At 48.9% G+C, this 17,913-nt stretch overlaps 1 protein-coding gene and 1 long non-coding RNA gene across 5 annotated transcripts in view; one reads left to right on the forward strand and one right to left on the reverse strand.

Moving 5' to 3' along the window:
* Positions 1–9,555, reverse strand: part of CISD2 (CDGSH iron sulfur domain 2) — a 28,706-nt gene extending 19,151 nt beyond the window's left edge. The window contains exons 1-2 of one of the 4 annotated variants that reach the window (XM_029076527.2): positions 9,391–9,555; positions 877–927 (exon numbers count right to left, since the gene is read on the reverse strand). In XM_029076527.2, the coding sequence (XP_028932360.1) occupies positions 877–927; positions 9,391–9,493 (154 nt within the window). In that variant the 5' untranslated portion in view covers positions 9,494–9,555. Of the gene's footprint in view, positions 1–876; positions 928–7,950; positions 8,366–9,390 lie in introns of those variants that run through there. The other 3 variants (XM_029076525.2, XM_029076528.2, XM_029076526.2) reach the window with 3 other exon arrangements.
* LOC120638727 lies at positions 9,278–12,517 on the forward strand. The gene is made up of 2 exons (XR_005660617.1): positions 9,278–9,442; positions 11,445–12,517. It is a non-coding gene; the product is annotated as an uncharacterized LOC120638727 (long non-coding RNA).
* The last annotated feature ends 5,396 nt before the right edge of the window (positions 12,518–17,913 follow it).

A 17,913-nucleotide genomic window follows, 5' to 3' on the forward strand; every position in this document is an offset into this window, starting at 1 on the left:
AGGCACTGTACTAAGCTGTGGGGTGGATACAAGCAAATCGGGGTGGACCCAGTCCCTGTCCCACGTGGGGCTCACAGTTTCCATCCCCATTTTACAGATGAGGAAGCCGAGGCCCAGAAAAGTGAAGTGACCTGCCCAAGGTCACCCAGCAGACAAGAGGCAGAGCCGGGATAATAATAATAGCAATGGTATTTGTTAAGCACTTGCTATGTGCCGAGCACTGTTCTAAGTGCTGGGGATTAGAACTCGTGACCTCCGCTAAGCTATGCGGCTCCTCAAATAGGATGGAAAATGAGCCTGGAACTGTCAGCAGAGGATGGGGTGGCTCCAGGAATGTCAAGCTGCCCCTTTCCCTCTTTCTCCTTCTGCTGGTCCCTCTCTGACCTGCCCCTCATCTGGCCTCGGTCCTCTTGAGGCCAGCGGCAGACGAAGAAGGCGCCAGAGTGGGGAAGGGGGCCGCCCATCAGTTCCACTTGGTCAGAGTCTCAGGAAACGGCAAGGGCCGGAGTGTCTGGGGAGAGGGACAGAGACGGGAGATATCTGCTGCGGCAGAGGAGCGTCTCCACACCTCCTCCGGGCTTAGAGTCACCCCGTACGCAGCTCCGGCTCGGCTGAGCCTGGCATCTCGCCTGAAATGTGCATCCCCAAGGGAAACCAAGGACAACCCCAGACCCAGACTGGATGTAGTGATGCCACGGGATCGGGCCCATAGCCACTCCAGCTGGGACTAGACAGTAACGCCCATGCTCCGCCACGCCTGGGATCCTCCCCACACCCTTCCACATCTGGCCCCGCTCATCACTCTTTGCCTTTTCCTCCATTTTCTCCTTCTGCCTCTGCTGACCCGGGTCTCAAGTGGTCAGTGAAAAAACCCACCATGGCTTAACAGCAGGCTCCGCCCTTCACGCACCTGCTGGTCCTCTTGCCCTAAGAGGGAGACAGACCCCGGACATGGGAGGATTGTCAACAAGGAACTGCCGGTCAATTTTATAAACAACATTTCTATTTAACATCTGTCTGTGGATTTCAGGGAATCTGTGGGTAGTGGTATGCAGTACACTACCATTAATAATAATAATAATGTTGGTATTTGTTAAGCGCTTACTATGTGCAGAGCACTGTTCTAAGCGCTGGGGTAGACACAGGGGAATCAGGTTGTCCCACGTGGGGCTCACAGTCTTAATCCCCATTTTACAGATGAGGGAACTGAGGCACAGAGAAGTTAAGTGACTTGCCCACAGTCACACAGCTGACAAGTGGCAGATCTGGGATTCGAACTCATGAGCCCTGACTCCAAAGCCCATGCTCTTTCCACTGCGCCACGCTACATTTCTTGATTTGCTGGACTTTTCACTTAATTATTTAATGTAACATAAACGCATTCATGTGCTCATCTGTAATGGATTGAGCACACAATTTGGGTAATCTGGCTAAAAAATAGGATAACTGGCTTTGATTCCTGAACAATCTCCCATTTATAACATTGTTTTTATTAGAAAATTGGTTTTTGCTTTTATAACATTTCTACTTAAGATGCAGCTAAATCGTAAACTTCTTGTGGGCAGGGATGTACCTACCAACCCTGTTGACTCTCCCAAGCACCCAGTACTGTGCTCGGCACACAGTAATCACTCAATAAATACCACTGATTGAAAAACTCATCGATCACATCCAAGGCCTTCCCGTACACCTTTTCGCAGAGCCCAAGGGCAGAAAAATATTGAGAAAAGACAACACGCAGACAAAAAACAAACTCATATCCAGGCAGTTCTCACAGGAAAAGAGAAGCTGACAAGTGGTACTTTGGTTTGATTGAGCCCTGAATAGTCACACATACATGTGTGACTAGCATGTAAAGTATATTTATTGAAATTTTTTAGAGAAAGCCAAAGAAGGGGCTGTTCTGACACTTGGATTTACTTTAAACTCTATAAGTAAACTCAGAGGACAGGTTAACTATGGGACTAGGTGTCAGCAACAATTTTTCAGATAAAACTGAAAGATAAAATAATTTCATATGTATTCCTAAAATAAATTAAATTCATCATTATCGAGCACGCACAGTGCACCTGGGTCTGAACAAGTGGTTATGTTTTGGGGTGGTTTTTTTTGGTGTGGTACTTTAGCGCTTATGTGTGGCAAGCTCTATATTAACCACTGGGGTAGATATAAGATAATCGGGTTGGAAATAATAATGATGGTATTTGTTAAGCCCTTACAATGTGCCAAGCACTGTTCTAAGCGCTAGGGTAGATACAAGGTATTCAGGTTGCCCCACGTGGGGCTCACGGTCTTAATCCTCATTTGACAGATGAGGGAACTGAGGCACAGAGAAGTGACTTGCCCAAAGTCACAAAGCTGATTAGTGGCGGAGCCGGGATTAGAACCCACAACCTCTATCAACCTCGTGCTCCTTCTACTAAACCACGCCACTTCTCTTGTAGTCCCTATCCCATGTGGGGCTCCCAATGGGGGAGGGAGAAGGGGAATTTTATCCCCATTTTACAGATGAGGAAACTGAGGCCCAAAGAAATCAAGTAACTTGCCCAAGGACACACCACTGGCAAGATTGGGCAAGCTAGGATTAGAACTCAGGTGACCTGATTCCCGGCCCCAAGCTCTTTCCATTAGGCCATGCTGCTTCGCTGATATATCTGGATTTGCTGACGAGGTTTTTCCAGACCCAGAAGGGGAGTGGTGTAGGGAATCCAGAGGTGCTTGGCTGAGGTGGGGCCTGGTTGGCTGGCGGCTGCTGCAGAGCAAAGAGCCTAGGGATTGGAGTTGGCTGCAAACTGGAAGCGCAATGAGACTTGAACCCCCTGGGCTGGGCTGTTCCCATCTCCCTGCCCCGTCCAAATCCTTCTCCTCTCTCCCTCCTCACCAGGTTCAATCAATCAATCAAGGGTATTTATTGAGCGCTCACTGTGTGCAGAGGACGGTACTAAGCACTTGGGAGAGTACAATAAAACAGAGTTAGTATTCCTTGCCCACAATGGGCCTACAGACAATAATATAAATAAATCCATTACAGATACGTACTTAAGGGCTCTGGGGCCCAGCGAGGGGTAAATAATGGGTAAATAAATCCAAGGCTCCTATAAAACCACTCCCTCCACCTTTTGAGTAAATGTCCTTCTTAAATGGTGATTAGAAGGAGATTTTGAAGAGAGAATACCTTAGCCTTATTCAAAGATATATGGCCTAGTGGCAAGAGCAGGGGCTTGGGAGTCAGAGGCTGTGGCTTCTAATCTCAGCTCTGCCACTTGTCTGCTGTGTGACCTTGGGCAAGTCACTTAACTTCTCTGTGCCTCAGTTACCTCATCTGTTAAAAAAATTGGAGATTGAGTCTGTGAGCCCCACAATGGACAACCTGATTACCCTGTTATCTACCCCAGCACTTAAAATAGTGCTTGGCACATAGTAAGCACTTAGCAAATACCATAATCATTATTATTCCTCACTCATTTCTGTTTATTTCCACCCATCCTTCCTTTCTTGAGATGTAGAATGAGACACTGAAAAATGACAAGAGTAAATAAGTGGGTCTCCACCACTGAAGTACGAATGCTCACATCAGTGGGACTCAACAAACTCCATGATGGGTCATGAACATAGTTTCCTTTTTATATCAACACATTATAAGGAACATCATCCCCATACCCACTCTTAGCACATAGGTATTTTATTTATTTCTATCCTCAGTAGTTACATATAGGTGAATATTTTTAATTGGACTCCTATCTGTAAATTAAATTATTCATTCTATTTCACCTTGATATACTTGGATTACTTCCTGTTTTATCCTCCTCTGCACATTAATTTGGGCCTATTGGTGAAACTGTGAACTCCATGATGGGTCAGAATATCTTTTGCTTCTGTTCTACTCTCCCAAGTGCCCAAGTCCAGTGCTTTGTACTCAGAAAGCATTCGCTATACATCCACAGTTGATGGATACTGGGAAATGGTTCATTATTTTGGAACCCACTTTTGACGTCAACAGTCAAGGACTACAAAACAGTTCGCTGCAATTAGAAATGAATAAATTCCAAGGATCATGACACCTGCTGGCTTCCTTAGTTCAAGTGCTCGCTGAAGATTATAAATGAAAAAGTGAAGTCTAATCGTCATAAGCAGTAGAAAGGAAAATTCACTCGAAAAAACTACTAGCAATGTGAACCTTCCTTTTGCAAAGTCACCTCCTTCACCAGAGTGGGCGGATTTGCAAACCAGAAACCAGCAAACAGAAAGGGTGACATGGGGCTTATCTTGATCCATGTAGCAGTTGTCAGGTCCTCCACAAATTTAACTCTAAACAGGGTTCAAAAGCTATGAAACTGTTTCATCATCATCAGTGGTACTTATTGAGCACTTACTATGTGCACGGCACTGTACTAAGCTCTTGGGAGAATACAATAAAGCTTCACCGTGGGCTTTAAAGCACTCAATCTCCTTGCTCCTCTCCCACAAGCCAGCCGGCACACTTTACTCCGCTAATGCCAACCTTCTCACTCTACCTCCAGGGACTATCTGGCCACCAACTGCTGGCCCGTATCCTGCCTCTGACCTGAAATGCCCTCCCCACCTCATATCTGACAATTACTACTTCCCCCTTCAAAGCCTTACTGAAGGCACATCTTCTCCAAGAGGGCTTCCCTAAGGACTTAACTGTCCTTTCCTCTTCTCCCACTCTCTTCAGTGCCGCCCCGACTTGCTCCCTTTATTCATCCCCCCTCCCAGTCCCAGAGCACATCTGTACATATCTGTTCTTTATTTATTTAATGTCTGTTTCCTCCTTTAGACTGTAAGGTCACTGTGGGCAGGGAATGTGTCTGATATGTTGTACTCTCCCAAGTGCTTAATACAGTGCTCTGCATATAGTAACTGGCAGATACATTCCCTCCCACACCAAGCTTATAGTCTAGAGAGGGAGACTGTCATTAATATGAATAATTTATAGATGCTTGAAGGTTGAGTCTCAAATTCAGGGAAGAATAAGAGCTATGTCCTCGCAAACTGATGCGCCTCTAATAACTTGGCCTTGGTGGGTCTCTATGAGGCAGAAGAGATTTTCTTCCCCTTTCCTTACCCCCACCTATCACCTCCTCTCCTTTAGTACTTTTGGTGACATATAGTGGCATTCAACAGAGGATTTAGGGAAGCAGTGTCTGCTGTATCGGCACTCAAATCCATTGATTAGGGACTGCCTTCATTTATTCACTCGTTCAATGGTATAAATTGAGCGCTGTGTACAAAGCAGTGTACTAAACGCTTGGGAGAGTAAAATACAGCAACAAGCACAATCCCTGCCCATGACAAATTCACAGTCTAGAGGGGGAGACAGACATTAATATGACTAAAGAAAGAAATTACAGACCTATTCATATGTGCTGTAGGGCGGGGAGGGAGGATGAATGAGGGGAGCAAGTCAGGGCGATGCAGAAGGGAGTGGGAGGAGAGGAGGGCTTAGTCAGGGAAGGCTTCTTGGAGGAGATGTGCCTTCATTAAGGCTTTGAAGTACCGGAAAGCGATTATCTGTCTGATATGAGGGAGGGTGTTCCAGACCGGAGGCAGGATGTGGGTGAAAGGTTGGAGGCAAGATCGAGGTACAGTGAGGTCAGCGTTAAAGGAACTAAGGTGTGCGGGTGAGTTGTAATAGGAGAGTAGCGAGGTGAGGTAGGAGGGGACAAGAGGATTGAGAGCTTTAAAGCCAGTGGTGAGGAGTTTTTGTTTGATGCGGAGGTTGATGGGCAACCACTGGAGTTTCTCGAGGAGGGGTGAAACACAGCCTGAATGTTCTTGAAGAAAAATGATCTGGGCAGCAGAATGGAGTATGGACTGGAGTGGGGAGAGACAGGAGGCAGGGAGGTCCAGCAAGGAGGCTGATACAGTAATCAAGGCAGGATAAAATAAGTGCTTGTATTAATGTGAGTTTGGATGGAGAGGAAGGGGTGGATTTCAGCGATATTGCCAAGGTAAAACGGACAGGACTTAGTGATGACTCGAATACGTGGGTTGAATGACAGAGAGGAGTCAGGGATAATGCCAAATTTACAGGCTTGTGAGAGTGGAAGGACACACAGGAAAGGGAGCGAGAAGATGGAGTTTGGGTGGGAAGATAAGACGTTCAGTTTTATCTATGTTAAATTTGAGGTGACCGGAGGATATCAAGTAGAGATGTCTTGAAGGGAGGACATTGAGAAGCAGCGTGGCGCAGTGGAAAGAGCACGGGCTTTGGAGTCAGGGCTCATGAGTTCAAATCCCAGCTCTGCCACTTGTCAGCTGTGTGACTGTGGGCAAGTCACTTAACTTCTCTGGGCCTCAGTTCCCTCATCTGTAAAATGGGGATTAAGACTGTGCGCCCCACGTGGGACAACCTGATTCCCCTGTGTTTACCCCAGCGCTTAGAACAGTGCTCTGCACATAGTAAGCGCTTAACAAATACCAACATTATTAAATGCGAGACTGCAGAGAGGGAGAAAGATCAGGGCTGGAAATGTAGATTTGGGGATCATCCGAATGAGTTCTCCAATGGAATGGGTGTAGACGGAGAATAGAAGGCCACCCGGAACTGAAACTTGAGGGACCCCCACCATTAGGGGATGAGTTGGAGAAGGAGCCCATAAAAAGAGACCGAGAATAAGCGAGATAGGAGGAGAACCAGGAGAGTACAGCCTCAGTGAAGCCGAGTACGGATAACGTTTCCAGGAGAAAGGGGTAGTGGACTGTGTCAAAGGCAGCTGAGTGGTCGAGAAGGATTAGGATGCAGCAGAGCCCACTGTACATTCTGCACCTCAACTCACTTCTCTCCTTCTACAACCCGGCCAATGTACTTCGCTCCTTTAGTGCTAATCTTCTCAATGGGCCTCCATCTCGACTGTCTCGCCCCCGACCCCTGGCCCACATCCTGCCTCTGGCCTAGAACGCCCTCCCTCCTCAAATAATAATAATAATGATGATGGTATTTGTTATGCGCTTGCTATGTAGAAGCGCTTGAGAAGCTAGAGAAGCGCGTGGCTCAGTGGAAAGAGCATGGGCTTTGGAGTCAGAGGTCATGGGTTTGAATCCCGGCTCTGCCGCTTGTCAGCTGTGTGACTGTAGGCAAGTCACTTAACTTCTCTGTGCCTCAGTTACCTCATCTGTAAAATGGGGATTAAGACTGTGAGCCCCATGTGGGACAATTCCCTTGTGTCTATCCCAGCGCTTAAAACAGTGCTCTGCACAGAGTAAGCACTTAACAAATACCAACATTATTATTATGTACGATGCACTGTTCTAAGCGCTAGGAGGGTGGGGGGAATACAAAGTAATCAGGTTTTCCCATGTGGGGCTCACAGCCTCAATCCCCATTTTACAGATGAGGTCACTGAGGACCAGAGAAGCAAAGTGACCTGCCCAAAGTCACACAGCTGAAAAATGGCCAAGCCAGGATTAGAACCCATGACCTCTGACTCCCAAGCCCGGGCTCCTTCCATTGAGCCATGCTGCCAATGACACTCCCCCCTCTTCAAAGCCTTACTGAAGGCCCATCTCCTCCAAGAGGCCTTCCCAGCCAGCCTTACTTTTCCTCATCTTTCACCCCCTTCTGCGTCACCCCAACTTGCTCCCTTTGCCCTTCCCCGGCCTCCTGGCCACTATGTCCGTATTAGCATTTTATTTCTTTGTATTGATGTCTTGATCGATGTATTGACTGAGAAGTAGCGTGGCTCAGTGGAAAGAGCCTGGGCTTGGGAGTCAGAGGTCATGGGTTCTAATTCTGGCTCTGCTGCTTGGGCATTTTTCTGGTCCTCAGTGACCTCATCTGTAAAATGGGGATTATGACTGTGAGCCCCACGTGGGACAACCTGATCACCTGGTATTATCCCAGCGCTTAAAACAGTGCTCGGCACAAAGTGCTTAATAAATACCAATGTTATTATGTCTGTCTCCCCCCACTCTAGACTGTGATCTCACCGCGGGCAGGGGATGTGTGTTGTCCACAGGAACCGACCGACCGGCAGCCAGGCCTACAGGAGCGGAATGGACAAGGGTGACTCCATCTTGGCGAGTCCGGGCCTTCCTTCCATTTTACGATCCCCTCCAGTTTGTGAAATGAAGATAACCACCACATCCTTTTGAGTCCCACGTGAAGAATCCGTGATCACTTCACGCTGTTAACCGCCGACTGCAGCCACTAATTGTCGACTGCACATCTGTTTTCCTCCGCAAAATGGGAACTGAACCCAGAGCCGATGGCCAGCTCCCCCATTCCTCCCTTCCTCACGACCTGGCCGCACGCTTCCATAAAGACAAGGTTCTGAGGGCGGCTGGGGGCTGCACGCCACTCTCCTCCTTCTCTGCATCTTTCGATCTATATGATGTTGGTATTTGTTACGCGCTTACTATGTGCAGAGCACTGTTCTAAGCGCTGGGGAAGATACAGGGTCATCAGATTGTCCCACATCAGGCTCAGTTAATCCCCATTTTACAGATGAGGTAACTGAGGCACAGAGAAGTTGTGACTTGCCCACAGTCACACAGCTGACAAGCTGACACGGCTGATATCACCACATGGGATAATCGATCCCTACGATGGGAATTGCCGATCTTCACTCTGACACTGTCGGGTTATTTTTCGAGGACGACGCGACCGCTTAGCACTGTAATAGGTGTGTCGCCGCACACGGCAAGGGCTTAAGAGAGAAGCAGCGTGGCTCGGTGGAAAGAGGCCGGGCTTGGGAGTCCGAGGTCATGGGTTCGAATCCCCGCTCTGCCACTTGTCATTGGTGTGACTTTGGGCCACTCACTTAACTTCTCTGGGCCTCAGTGACCTCATCTGTAAAACGGGAATTAAAACTGTGAGCCCCACGTGGGACAACCTGATCACCTTGTATCCCCCGGCGCTTAGAACGGTGCTTTGCACGTAGTGAGCGCTTAACAAATACCACCATTTATTTAATAAATCCGCAAGAAGGAGCGGTGTCCGTCAGAGGCGACTGTCTGCAGGCGGCCTGGCGCTCTCCCTCTTCCCCTCCTTCCTCCTCCTCCCCGCGCAGTTCGCAGCGAGGCCGCCGGGCAGGGTCAAAATCCGCTGGCCCCCGGCCCGACGGAGGCTCGGAAGCCGAAGGGAGGCACAATCAGCTAAGCGCTCTGCCGTCTCTCCGGCATGGCCTCCAATCTCCTCAGAAGAGCAGGCCCCGGCCCCTTGGCCAAGGCGTGCTGCGCGCCGGGACGCCGCGTAAGGCCACGTGACGTGACGTGACGTGACGTAGCGACGCGCGCGGAGGCGCCGCTCCCCCTTCCCTGCCTCCCTCCCTCGGGTCAGGGTCGAGCCGGTTGGGGCGGGAAGGCGGGAGAAGGAGCGGGGGCCGGGGCGGGGTGGTTTCCCCCCCGCCCCCGGCCTCATTCCGTTACCTGTAAGCCGGGCGAATCCGGCGATGCTCTCGGGGACCGGGAGCCGCTTGAGGTAGGCGGGGAGTTGGACTTTGACGATGCGGGCCACGCTCTCCAGCACCATGGCGGCCGCGGCCGTTGCTCCGCTCCCGGCCCCTCGGCTCCCCGGCGGCTACGGCGCCTGCGCGCGGCTGCGGCTCGGCGGGGCCACCCGGGGGGGAGGGGGCGGTGTGGAAAGGGAGGGTCGCGGGGCCGCCACCGCGCCCCCCCCCCCCCGCCGTGGGGGATTGGACCTGCCCGCTGCTGATTGGCCGACGGGCGCGTGACGCGAGGAGGCTGAGCTCGCGCCGACCGCGCCTTTTTCTCCGACTTTCTTTCGCCTCCCAATCATTCATTCATTCATTCGTATTTAGTGAGCGCTTACTGCGGGCAGCGCACTGAACTAAGCGCTTGGGAGAGTACGATTCATCCAAGCGCTTAGTACAGTGCTCTGCACATAGTAAGCGCTCACTAAATACTATTGAATGAATGAATGGAGAAGCAACGTGGCTCAGTGGAAAGAGCCTGGGCTTCGGAGTCAGAGGTCATGAGTTCGCCCCCGGCTCTGCCACTTGTCAGCTGGGTGACTGTGGGCAAGTCACTTAACTTCTCTGTGTCTCAGTTCCCTCATCTGTAAAATAGGGATTAAAAGTGTGTGAGCCCCACGTGGGACAACCTGATTACCCTGTATCCCCCCCAGCGCTTAGAACAGTGCTCGGCACCAAGTAAGCGCTTAACAAATACCAACATTATTAATGAATACCTTCAGCGTGGCCCAGTGGGAGTCAAAGGTCATGGGTTCTAATCCTGGCCCCGTCACCTGTCAGTTGTGTGGCTTTGGGCAAGTCACTTCACTTCTCTGGGCCTCAGTTACCTCATCTGGAAAATGGGAATCAAGACTGTGAGCTCCATGTGGGACAACTTAATTACCCTGCATTTACCCCAGCTATTAGAGCAGTGCTCTGCACATAGTAAGGGCTTAACAAATACCAGCATGATTATTATTACTATAATGGTCCTTGGGCAAGCCACTTAACGTCTCTGTGCCTCAGTTCCCTCATCTGGGGATTCAGATCGTGAGCCCCACATGGGGCAATCTGATGACCTGGTATTTACCCTTGTGTTTGGCACATAGTAAGCGCTTAACAAATGCTATAATTATTTAGGCTGTGAACCCGTTGTTGGGCAGGGATTCATTCAGTCGTATTCATTGAGTGCTTACTATGTGGAGAGCACTGAACTAAGTGCTTGGAATGAACAGTTCACCAACAGAAGACACATCTCCTCCATGATGCCTTCCCAGACTAAGCCCCACTTTTCCTCATCTCCCAATCTGTTGCTGAATTGTACATTCCAAGTGCTTAGAACAGAGCTGTGCACATAGTAAGCACTCAAATGCAGTGCAATTCAAATAATAATTGAATGAATTGTTATTATTGCAATCTAGGTGCGGGGAGACAGATGTCAATACAAAGAAATAAAATGACAGATTGCATATAAGTGGTGTGGGGCTGGGAGGGGGGAAGAGCAAAGGGAGCAAGTCAGGGCGACAGAAGGGAGTGGGAGATGAGGAAAAGTGGGGCTTAGTCTGGGAAGGCTCTTTGGAGGAGATGTGCCTTCAATAAGGCTTTAAAGGTGGGGAGTCATTGTAATGAAAACAATATTATTCTAATTATATAATAATAAAGCACATAGTACAGGGATAGCAAATCTGGCACAATCCCTGGCCCGAAGGATGTTTACAATCTAAAAGGGATTGTACTAAGCCCTGTGGTAGAAACAAGCTAACCAGACTGGACACAGCCCGTGTCCCCACATGGGGCTCACGACCTTAATTCCCATTTTACAGATGAGGTAACTGAGGCACAGACAAGTGAATGGTTTGCCCAAAGTCACACAGCAGACCAGTGACGGAGCTGGGATTAGAACCCATGTCCTCTGACTGCCAAGCTCAGGCTCTTTCCACTTAATTGTAGGAAGGGAGCCCCAGGAGGCCCCATGCCAAACCAACCCCTCTCTTACCCTCTTGTGTCCAGGCTTGCCTTATGCAGATTCATTTCTTTTTGAGGAGGACGTGACTTTAATTTTCTGGAGGCGTCAGCTAGACACACTTCGGCCGTGCCCTTCGTCTAACGGTGAGGGTCAAGACCTCTATAAGCGGCCTTCAAACAGCCTGGCGTAGCGGATGGAGCACGGGTCTGGACGTCAGAAGGTCGTGGATTTTAACGTCGCCTCCTCCTCGTGTCTACTGTGTGACCTTGGGCAGGTCATTTCACTTTTCATTGCCTCAGTTACTTCATCTGTAAAATGAGGATTGGGACTGGGAGCCCCATGTGGGACAGGGTATGGGTCCAACCCAATTTGCTTGTACCCACCCCAACGCTTAGCACACAGTAGATGCTTAAATACCTCGATCATTATAAACCTTATCATCTTTCTGCCTAGGTAATACGGAGGTAATTGAGTCTTTTCTGTGGAGACTGCGGTCTAGCCTAGTGTCTGCGGCAGAGGTGACTTGATATTGCCTCTTGCATTACTAAGACTTGTCTCAGTGTGGCATTCTGGTGGATTGCTTAATCTCTTGCGGGTCCCCACGTTTCAGCTATTCAAAACAAACCAGGGCACCCCAAGGAGGGTTTCACCGTCTGCTTGAATGTGTTTGTGACCATAGGACTTTTTAATTTCATACCTTCAGAACTGTGAAGCAATCCTCCCGGTGGTTAATAGTCTTTGTAATGCAAATTAACGATCAGGTACAGGTGACACAATGACCTGATGAAAGGTCTGATTCCGTGAATGTACAGAAAGAGAAAGTTTCTTAGCAAAAAAAAAAACTGGAGTTGTGATAAAAGGACTCTTGTGGTTAATCCACAAGGAAACTGTTTCATCTGTGCATGAAATATTTACACTTTATTGCATCTGTTGGGCATTTTGTATAAGTCATCCTACTAAGCACAGCGGGAAAGTACAGGGATATCAAATCAGGCACAATCCCTGACCCAGAGGAGGTTTACAATCTAAAAGGGATTGGGGGTTGGTGGGGAGGACGGGCAACAGACTTACATGGAAAGCGTCATATAATAAAGTGAAAACATTGTGACGGCAAAAACCACGAAAGCCGTAGTATGTCACTGTAGAAAAATAGGCAGGATCATCGTCACTGGACCAACGGTCCCATCTTAAACAACATTTCTCCAGTCGTGAAGGCATGTTACAGCTGGGTCTTATGCCCTTCCTGCAAGGCACAGGATCCCCACAATGGGTGGGGAAAGGTGGGGTTGTTTGTCAAATCCCAGGGCTCCTACTTTCCGTTTGCTTTTGTATTCAGTGACCTTGACCCTGAATTTTTGCCTCTACCCGTTGCCTGGACCCTTTAAAGCACTTGACAGTCAACACCTCCCACCCCCAGCCTAACAGCACGTTTGTACCTAATTTATATAAATGTCTTCCCCTCAAGACTGTAAACTCCCTATGGGCGGGGGATGTGTCTACCAACTCTCGAGTTGTACTCTCCCAAGCATTTAGTACTGTGCTCTGCACAGAGTGAGTGCTTAATAAATACCATTGATTGACACCCCTAATAAATAATAACATTGTCCCTAATAAACCTGATTTCCTACTGCAGCCCAGATGTCACACTCTGCTCCTCTAGCACCAGCTTGCTCACTGCACCTTCTTTTTGTCTTTTTCACCGCCGACCCCTTTCCCGCATCCCCGCTCTGGCCTGGAACTCCCTCCCCCTTCATAAACAAAAGACTACCAATCTCACCACATTCAAAGCCTTATTAAAATCACATTTCCTCCCCAATTAAGCCCTCTTTTCCCTTACTCCTACTCCCTTCTGCATCACTTATACACTGAAATCTGTACCCTTTCACCCCTGCCCTTCAGCTCCATAAGATATGTTAATGTCTGTCTCCCCCTCTAAGCCTGTAAACTCGTGGGCGGGGAATATGTCCATCAAGTTTGCTATATTCCCAAGCGCTTAGTACCATGCTCTGCAGTCAGTCGTATTTATTGAGCGCTTTCTGACTGTGTACAGAGCCCTGTTCTAAGTGCTTGGGAGACTATAGTACAACAGAGTTGATAGGCCCGTTCCCCTTCCCATGATGAGCTTACAGTGTAGAGGGGGAGAGAGGCATTAATATAAAAAAATAACTTATGGATGTTAATTTAAGTGCATTGGGGCTGAGGTTGGGGTGAATACCAACTGGCTAATACTAAGTGCATAGATAACACAGAAGGGAGAGAGAGTCAGGGAAAAGAGGGCCTAATCGGGAAAGACCCTCTAGGAGATGTGACCTTTAGAAGGCTTTGAAGGTGGGGAGAGTGGTGGTTTGGCATATATGCATAAAGTAAGCTCTCGATAAATACCGTTGACTGATTAACGCACCTCCCCTTTTCACAACTTCTCCCTCACTGTCACCCTAATCCCCGAGGCCTGTAAGCTTGAATTCTTCTTCAACTTCTTTCTCCGTAACCTCCTTCCCAGATGCCACTTCCTCTCCCCATTCCCACAACTCTAGGTCCTAATCATGGTGCACCTGGACTACAACAGATTCTCCCAACTCTCCCCTTTCCAATCTCTTCTTCTGCCCCCAGCAACAAGACTAATCTTCCTTCTGAGCTGTTCTGATCACGCTTTCGCAGAACCTCACAGTGGCCTCCGCTTGCCGCAAATCGAGTCAAAAACTCCCGCGAGGAGCTTCATCCATCCACTGCTCTGCTCTTTATAATAATTGCTATCTGCTCTTTTTTATAATTTGTTAAGCACTTACTATGTGCCAAACACTAAGTCCCTTCATCTCTCATCTTTTGCCTCGGAGCCACCATACTACTTTTTTACTCATTTCCATCAATTAGATCTATTGTATGCTCCCAGGTGCTTAATACAGTGATTTGATGATGATGATGATGGTATTTGTTAAGCACTTACTATGTGCCAAGCACTGTTCTATGCACTGAGGTAAATGCCCACATGGGGCTCAGTCTCAATCCCCATTTTCCAGATGAGGGAACTGAGGCGCCGAGAAGTGAAGTGACTTGCCCAAAGTCACACAGCTGATAGGTGGCGGAGCCAGGATTAGAACCCACAACCTCTGACTTCCAAGCCCGTGTTCCTTCCGCTAAGCCACGCTGCTTCTGCTTCTGCGATCTGCACACAGTACGTGTTCAATATTGCATTGCTTGATTAAGCACAGGTTGTCTTCAAAATTCTACTCAAGACTTAAGAAGCCTGCCCACACTGACCCCGTCTAATTGCCGTCATTACAAACACTTCACCAAACCCTTCAGAATTCATAGCTGCCCATGTTGAGGTGCAGTTCGTTCCGTCCTCTGGATTTATATGTCAATAAATACTAATGGTGTTCAAGAGTACTGTTCAGGTTGCATTTTGCCCTCCCACCTCCCCCACACCTCCCTCTTCCTGAACCATCAAGATCTTCCCATGGGGTTCGGGGACCATCTGATGGTCAGAATGGAGAACTAAAATGACATTTATGCGATCATTGGTCCGCTGGCAGTCAGGAGACCTGGGTTCTAATCCCGGCTCCACCACATGCCTGCTCTGTGACCTCGGGCGAGTCACTTAACTTCTCTGTGCCTCAGATTCCTCGCGGGGGTGAAGTCCCTGTTGTCCGTCCCATTTAAGAGGGTGAGCCCCACATGGTACATGGACTATGCTGGACCTGATGATTTTGTATCTACCCCAGTACTCAACATAATGCTTGGAGTATCTGGCACACAGTAAACGCCTAACAGATTCCACAATTAGTCGAGATGAGGAGAAAAGGCCCAGAAGCTTCTAGAATGGAGAAACAACTCAGTTCTCCCAGAGGGAAAGCTCTTCGGTATGGATGCCGTTCACCTAATGCCCTCAGTTGGAGCACAGCCGATTATGGGGAGGATTCGAATAAGGAGGAGGGGGATAAGAAAACGGGAGGAAACCCAGAGAGCCACGAAAAGACAGGCGTCTGGAAAGCAGATGTCTGCAGGAAAAGCTAGGAGGCAGCCGGGAGATGGGCCAGGAAAGATCCTGTTCTCTTTCTGGCCACAGAAGAACTACTAAGGGGTATAATAGGAGTGGGTTCAGAGGGTTGGCAATCCCTAGGTGGAAGTTAGGAACATGTATATTAGTCCAGGGAGAGCCCCTGATGAAGCAGCGTGGCTCAGTGGAAAGAGCACGGGCTTGGGAGTCAGAGGTCATGCGTTCGAATTCTGGCTCTACCACTTAGCTGTCACTGATAAGTCACTTAACTTCTCTGTGCCTCAGTGACCTTATCTGTAAAATGGGGATTAACTGTGCCCCCCCCCCCCCGGTGGGACAACCTGATTACCCTGTATCTACCCCAGTGCTTAGAACGGTGCTCTGCACATAGTAAGCGCTTAACAAATACCAACATCATTATTATTATCTAGTTTAAGATTCTGTTGTAAAGTTACTGTTTCAACCTTTAGCAACATAAATACCGACTGTCTGTTTGTAACCAGAGTGAGCCTGAGCCATCTGTGCATGGAACCCACAATATTGCAAACTTGCTATCACAAGGGCATCTGTGGGACGTCCGACATTCCTCCCAGCTTCAGCAGCCGCCCAGCTGGTCAGTCGGACAGGCCAGCTGAACCTCAGATGCTCCCTGGGCCGTTTCGGGGTCCCACCTTTAAGATGGGAGGGTGAGCATTCTTGGGGTGCACTGGTTCCTCCCCTAGCTGGCAATTGCTGGGGGCCCAAGGACCCTGGCTCTATGATGACCTCAAAAGTAATGGAAATAACCGAAGGATATAGCAAGCATTTGAACGGTAAACCCCTTTTACATTAGAGACCAACACTTACCTAAAACACACATGAAAGAGAACAGATTATGCTTTTCCTTTTCTAGTGAAGCAGGTATTTCAATGGCCTTAAACCACATGTCAGTAGCTGTTTTGTGAAGTGGGACCAGAGAGACTAGGATCGATGTGTGAAAAAGCGTTGCTGTGTACTCTCGGTTCTTTCAGAATGCACGTTTCCCCGCATTTTGCAGGATGAGCGCGCTCAAGGACTTTGGGAACATCCAACAACATGCACCTTATCTGGTTAGAACACGACGTGATGTCGAAGTGAAACTGGTGGTCTCATGAGGTCAGAGGAGCAGTGTGGCTTAGCGGAAAGAGCCCGGGCTTGGGAGTCAGGTCATGGGTTCTAATCCCGGTTCTGCTGCTTGTCTGTGCAAGCCACTTCTCTGTGCCTCAGTTACCACTTCTGTAAAAGGGGGATTGAGACTGTGAGCCCCACGTGGGACAACCTGATTACCTTGTGTTTACTCCAGTGCTTAGAACAGTGTTTGGCACCTAGTAAGGGCTTAACAAATGCCATTATTATTGCTATGATTGTGGCATCAGTCAACATGAGTTTGACTCACCAACCTGAGGAAATGCATAAACAGAATGAGAAGCAGCGGGGCACAGTCAATAGAGCACAGGTCTGGGAGTCAGAAGGACCTGGGTTCTAATTCTGACTCCACCATTTGTCATCTGTGTGAGCTTGGGCAAATCATTTTACTTCTCTGAGCCTCAGTTACCTCATCTGCAAAACGGGGATTCAAACTGTGAGCACTGTGTGGGACAGGGACTTCAACTGGATTACTGGATTGCCTCAGAATTTAGAACAGTGCCTGGCACTAGTAAGCACCTAGCAAAAACCATGAAAAAATAGAATAGTCCCTTGCTATTTGCAGAGTATTGGTAATACTGGTGGTCTTGATAGTAGTATCCATCTACACTTACTCCCTTGAAGAACTCATTCGCTCCCAAGGCTTCAACTACCATCTCTATGTGGATGACACCCAAATCTGCATCTCCTCCCCTGTTCTCTCTCCCTCCCTCCAGGCTCACATGTCCTCCTGCCTTCAGAAGATCTCTACTCGGATGTCCTCCCACCACCTTAAACTCAACATGTCCAACACAGAGCTCCTTATCTTCCCTCCCAAACCCTGTCATCTCCCGAACTTTCCCGTCACCGTAGACGGCACAGCTCTCCTTCCCGTCTCTCGTGCCCGTCACCACGGTGTCATCCTTGACTCTGCTCTCTCATTCACCCCACACATCCAGTCCGTCACCAAATCCTGCCGGTCCCACCTTCAAGACATCGCCAAGATCTGCCCTTTCCTCTCCATCCAAGCCGGTACCATGTTAGTACAATCACTCATCCTATCCCGCCGATTACTGCATCCCTCCCAACCTCCTGCCTCTCCCCACTTCATCCATACTTCACTCTGCTGCCCAGATTATCCTTCTACAGTAACGCTCAGGTTATGTCAGCCCCCTTCTCAAAACCCTCCAGCAGTTACCTATTTACCTCCGTATCAAACAAAAACCCCTCACTAGTGGTTTTAAAGCCCTCCATCACCTTGCCCCCTCCTACTTCACCTCCCTTCTCTACATCCCAGCCTGCACACTCTGCTTCTCTGGTGCTAACCTTCTCACTGTGCCTCCATCACTTGCCTGTCTTGCCACCGACCACTG

This window comes from Ornithorhynchus anatinus, chromosome 12 (assembly GCF_004115215.2).
Source record: "Ornithorhynchus anatinus isolate Pmale09 chromosome 12, mOrnAna1.pri.v4, whole genome shotgun sequence".
Classification (NCBI taxonomy): Eukaryota; Metazoa; Chordata; class Mammalia; order Monotremata; family Ornithorhynchidae; genus Ornithorhynchus; species Ornithorhynchus anatinus.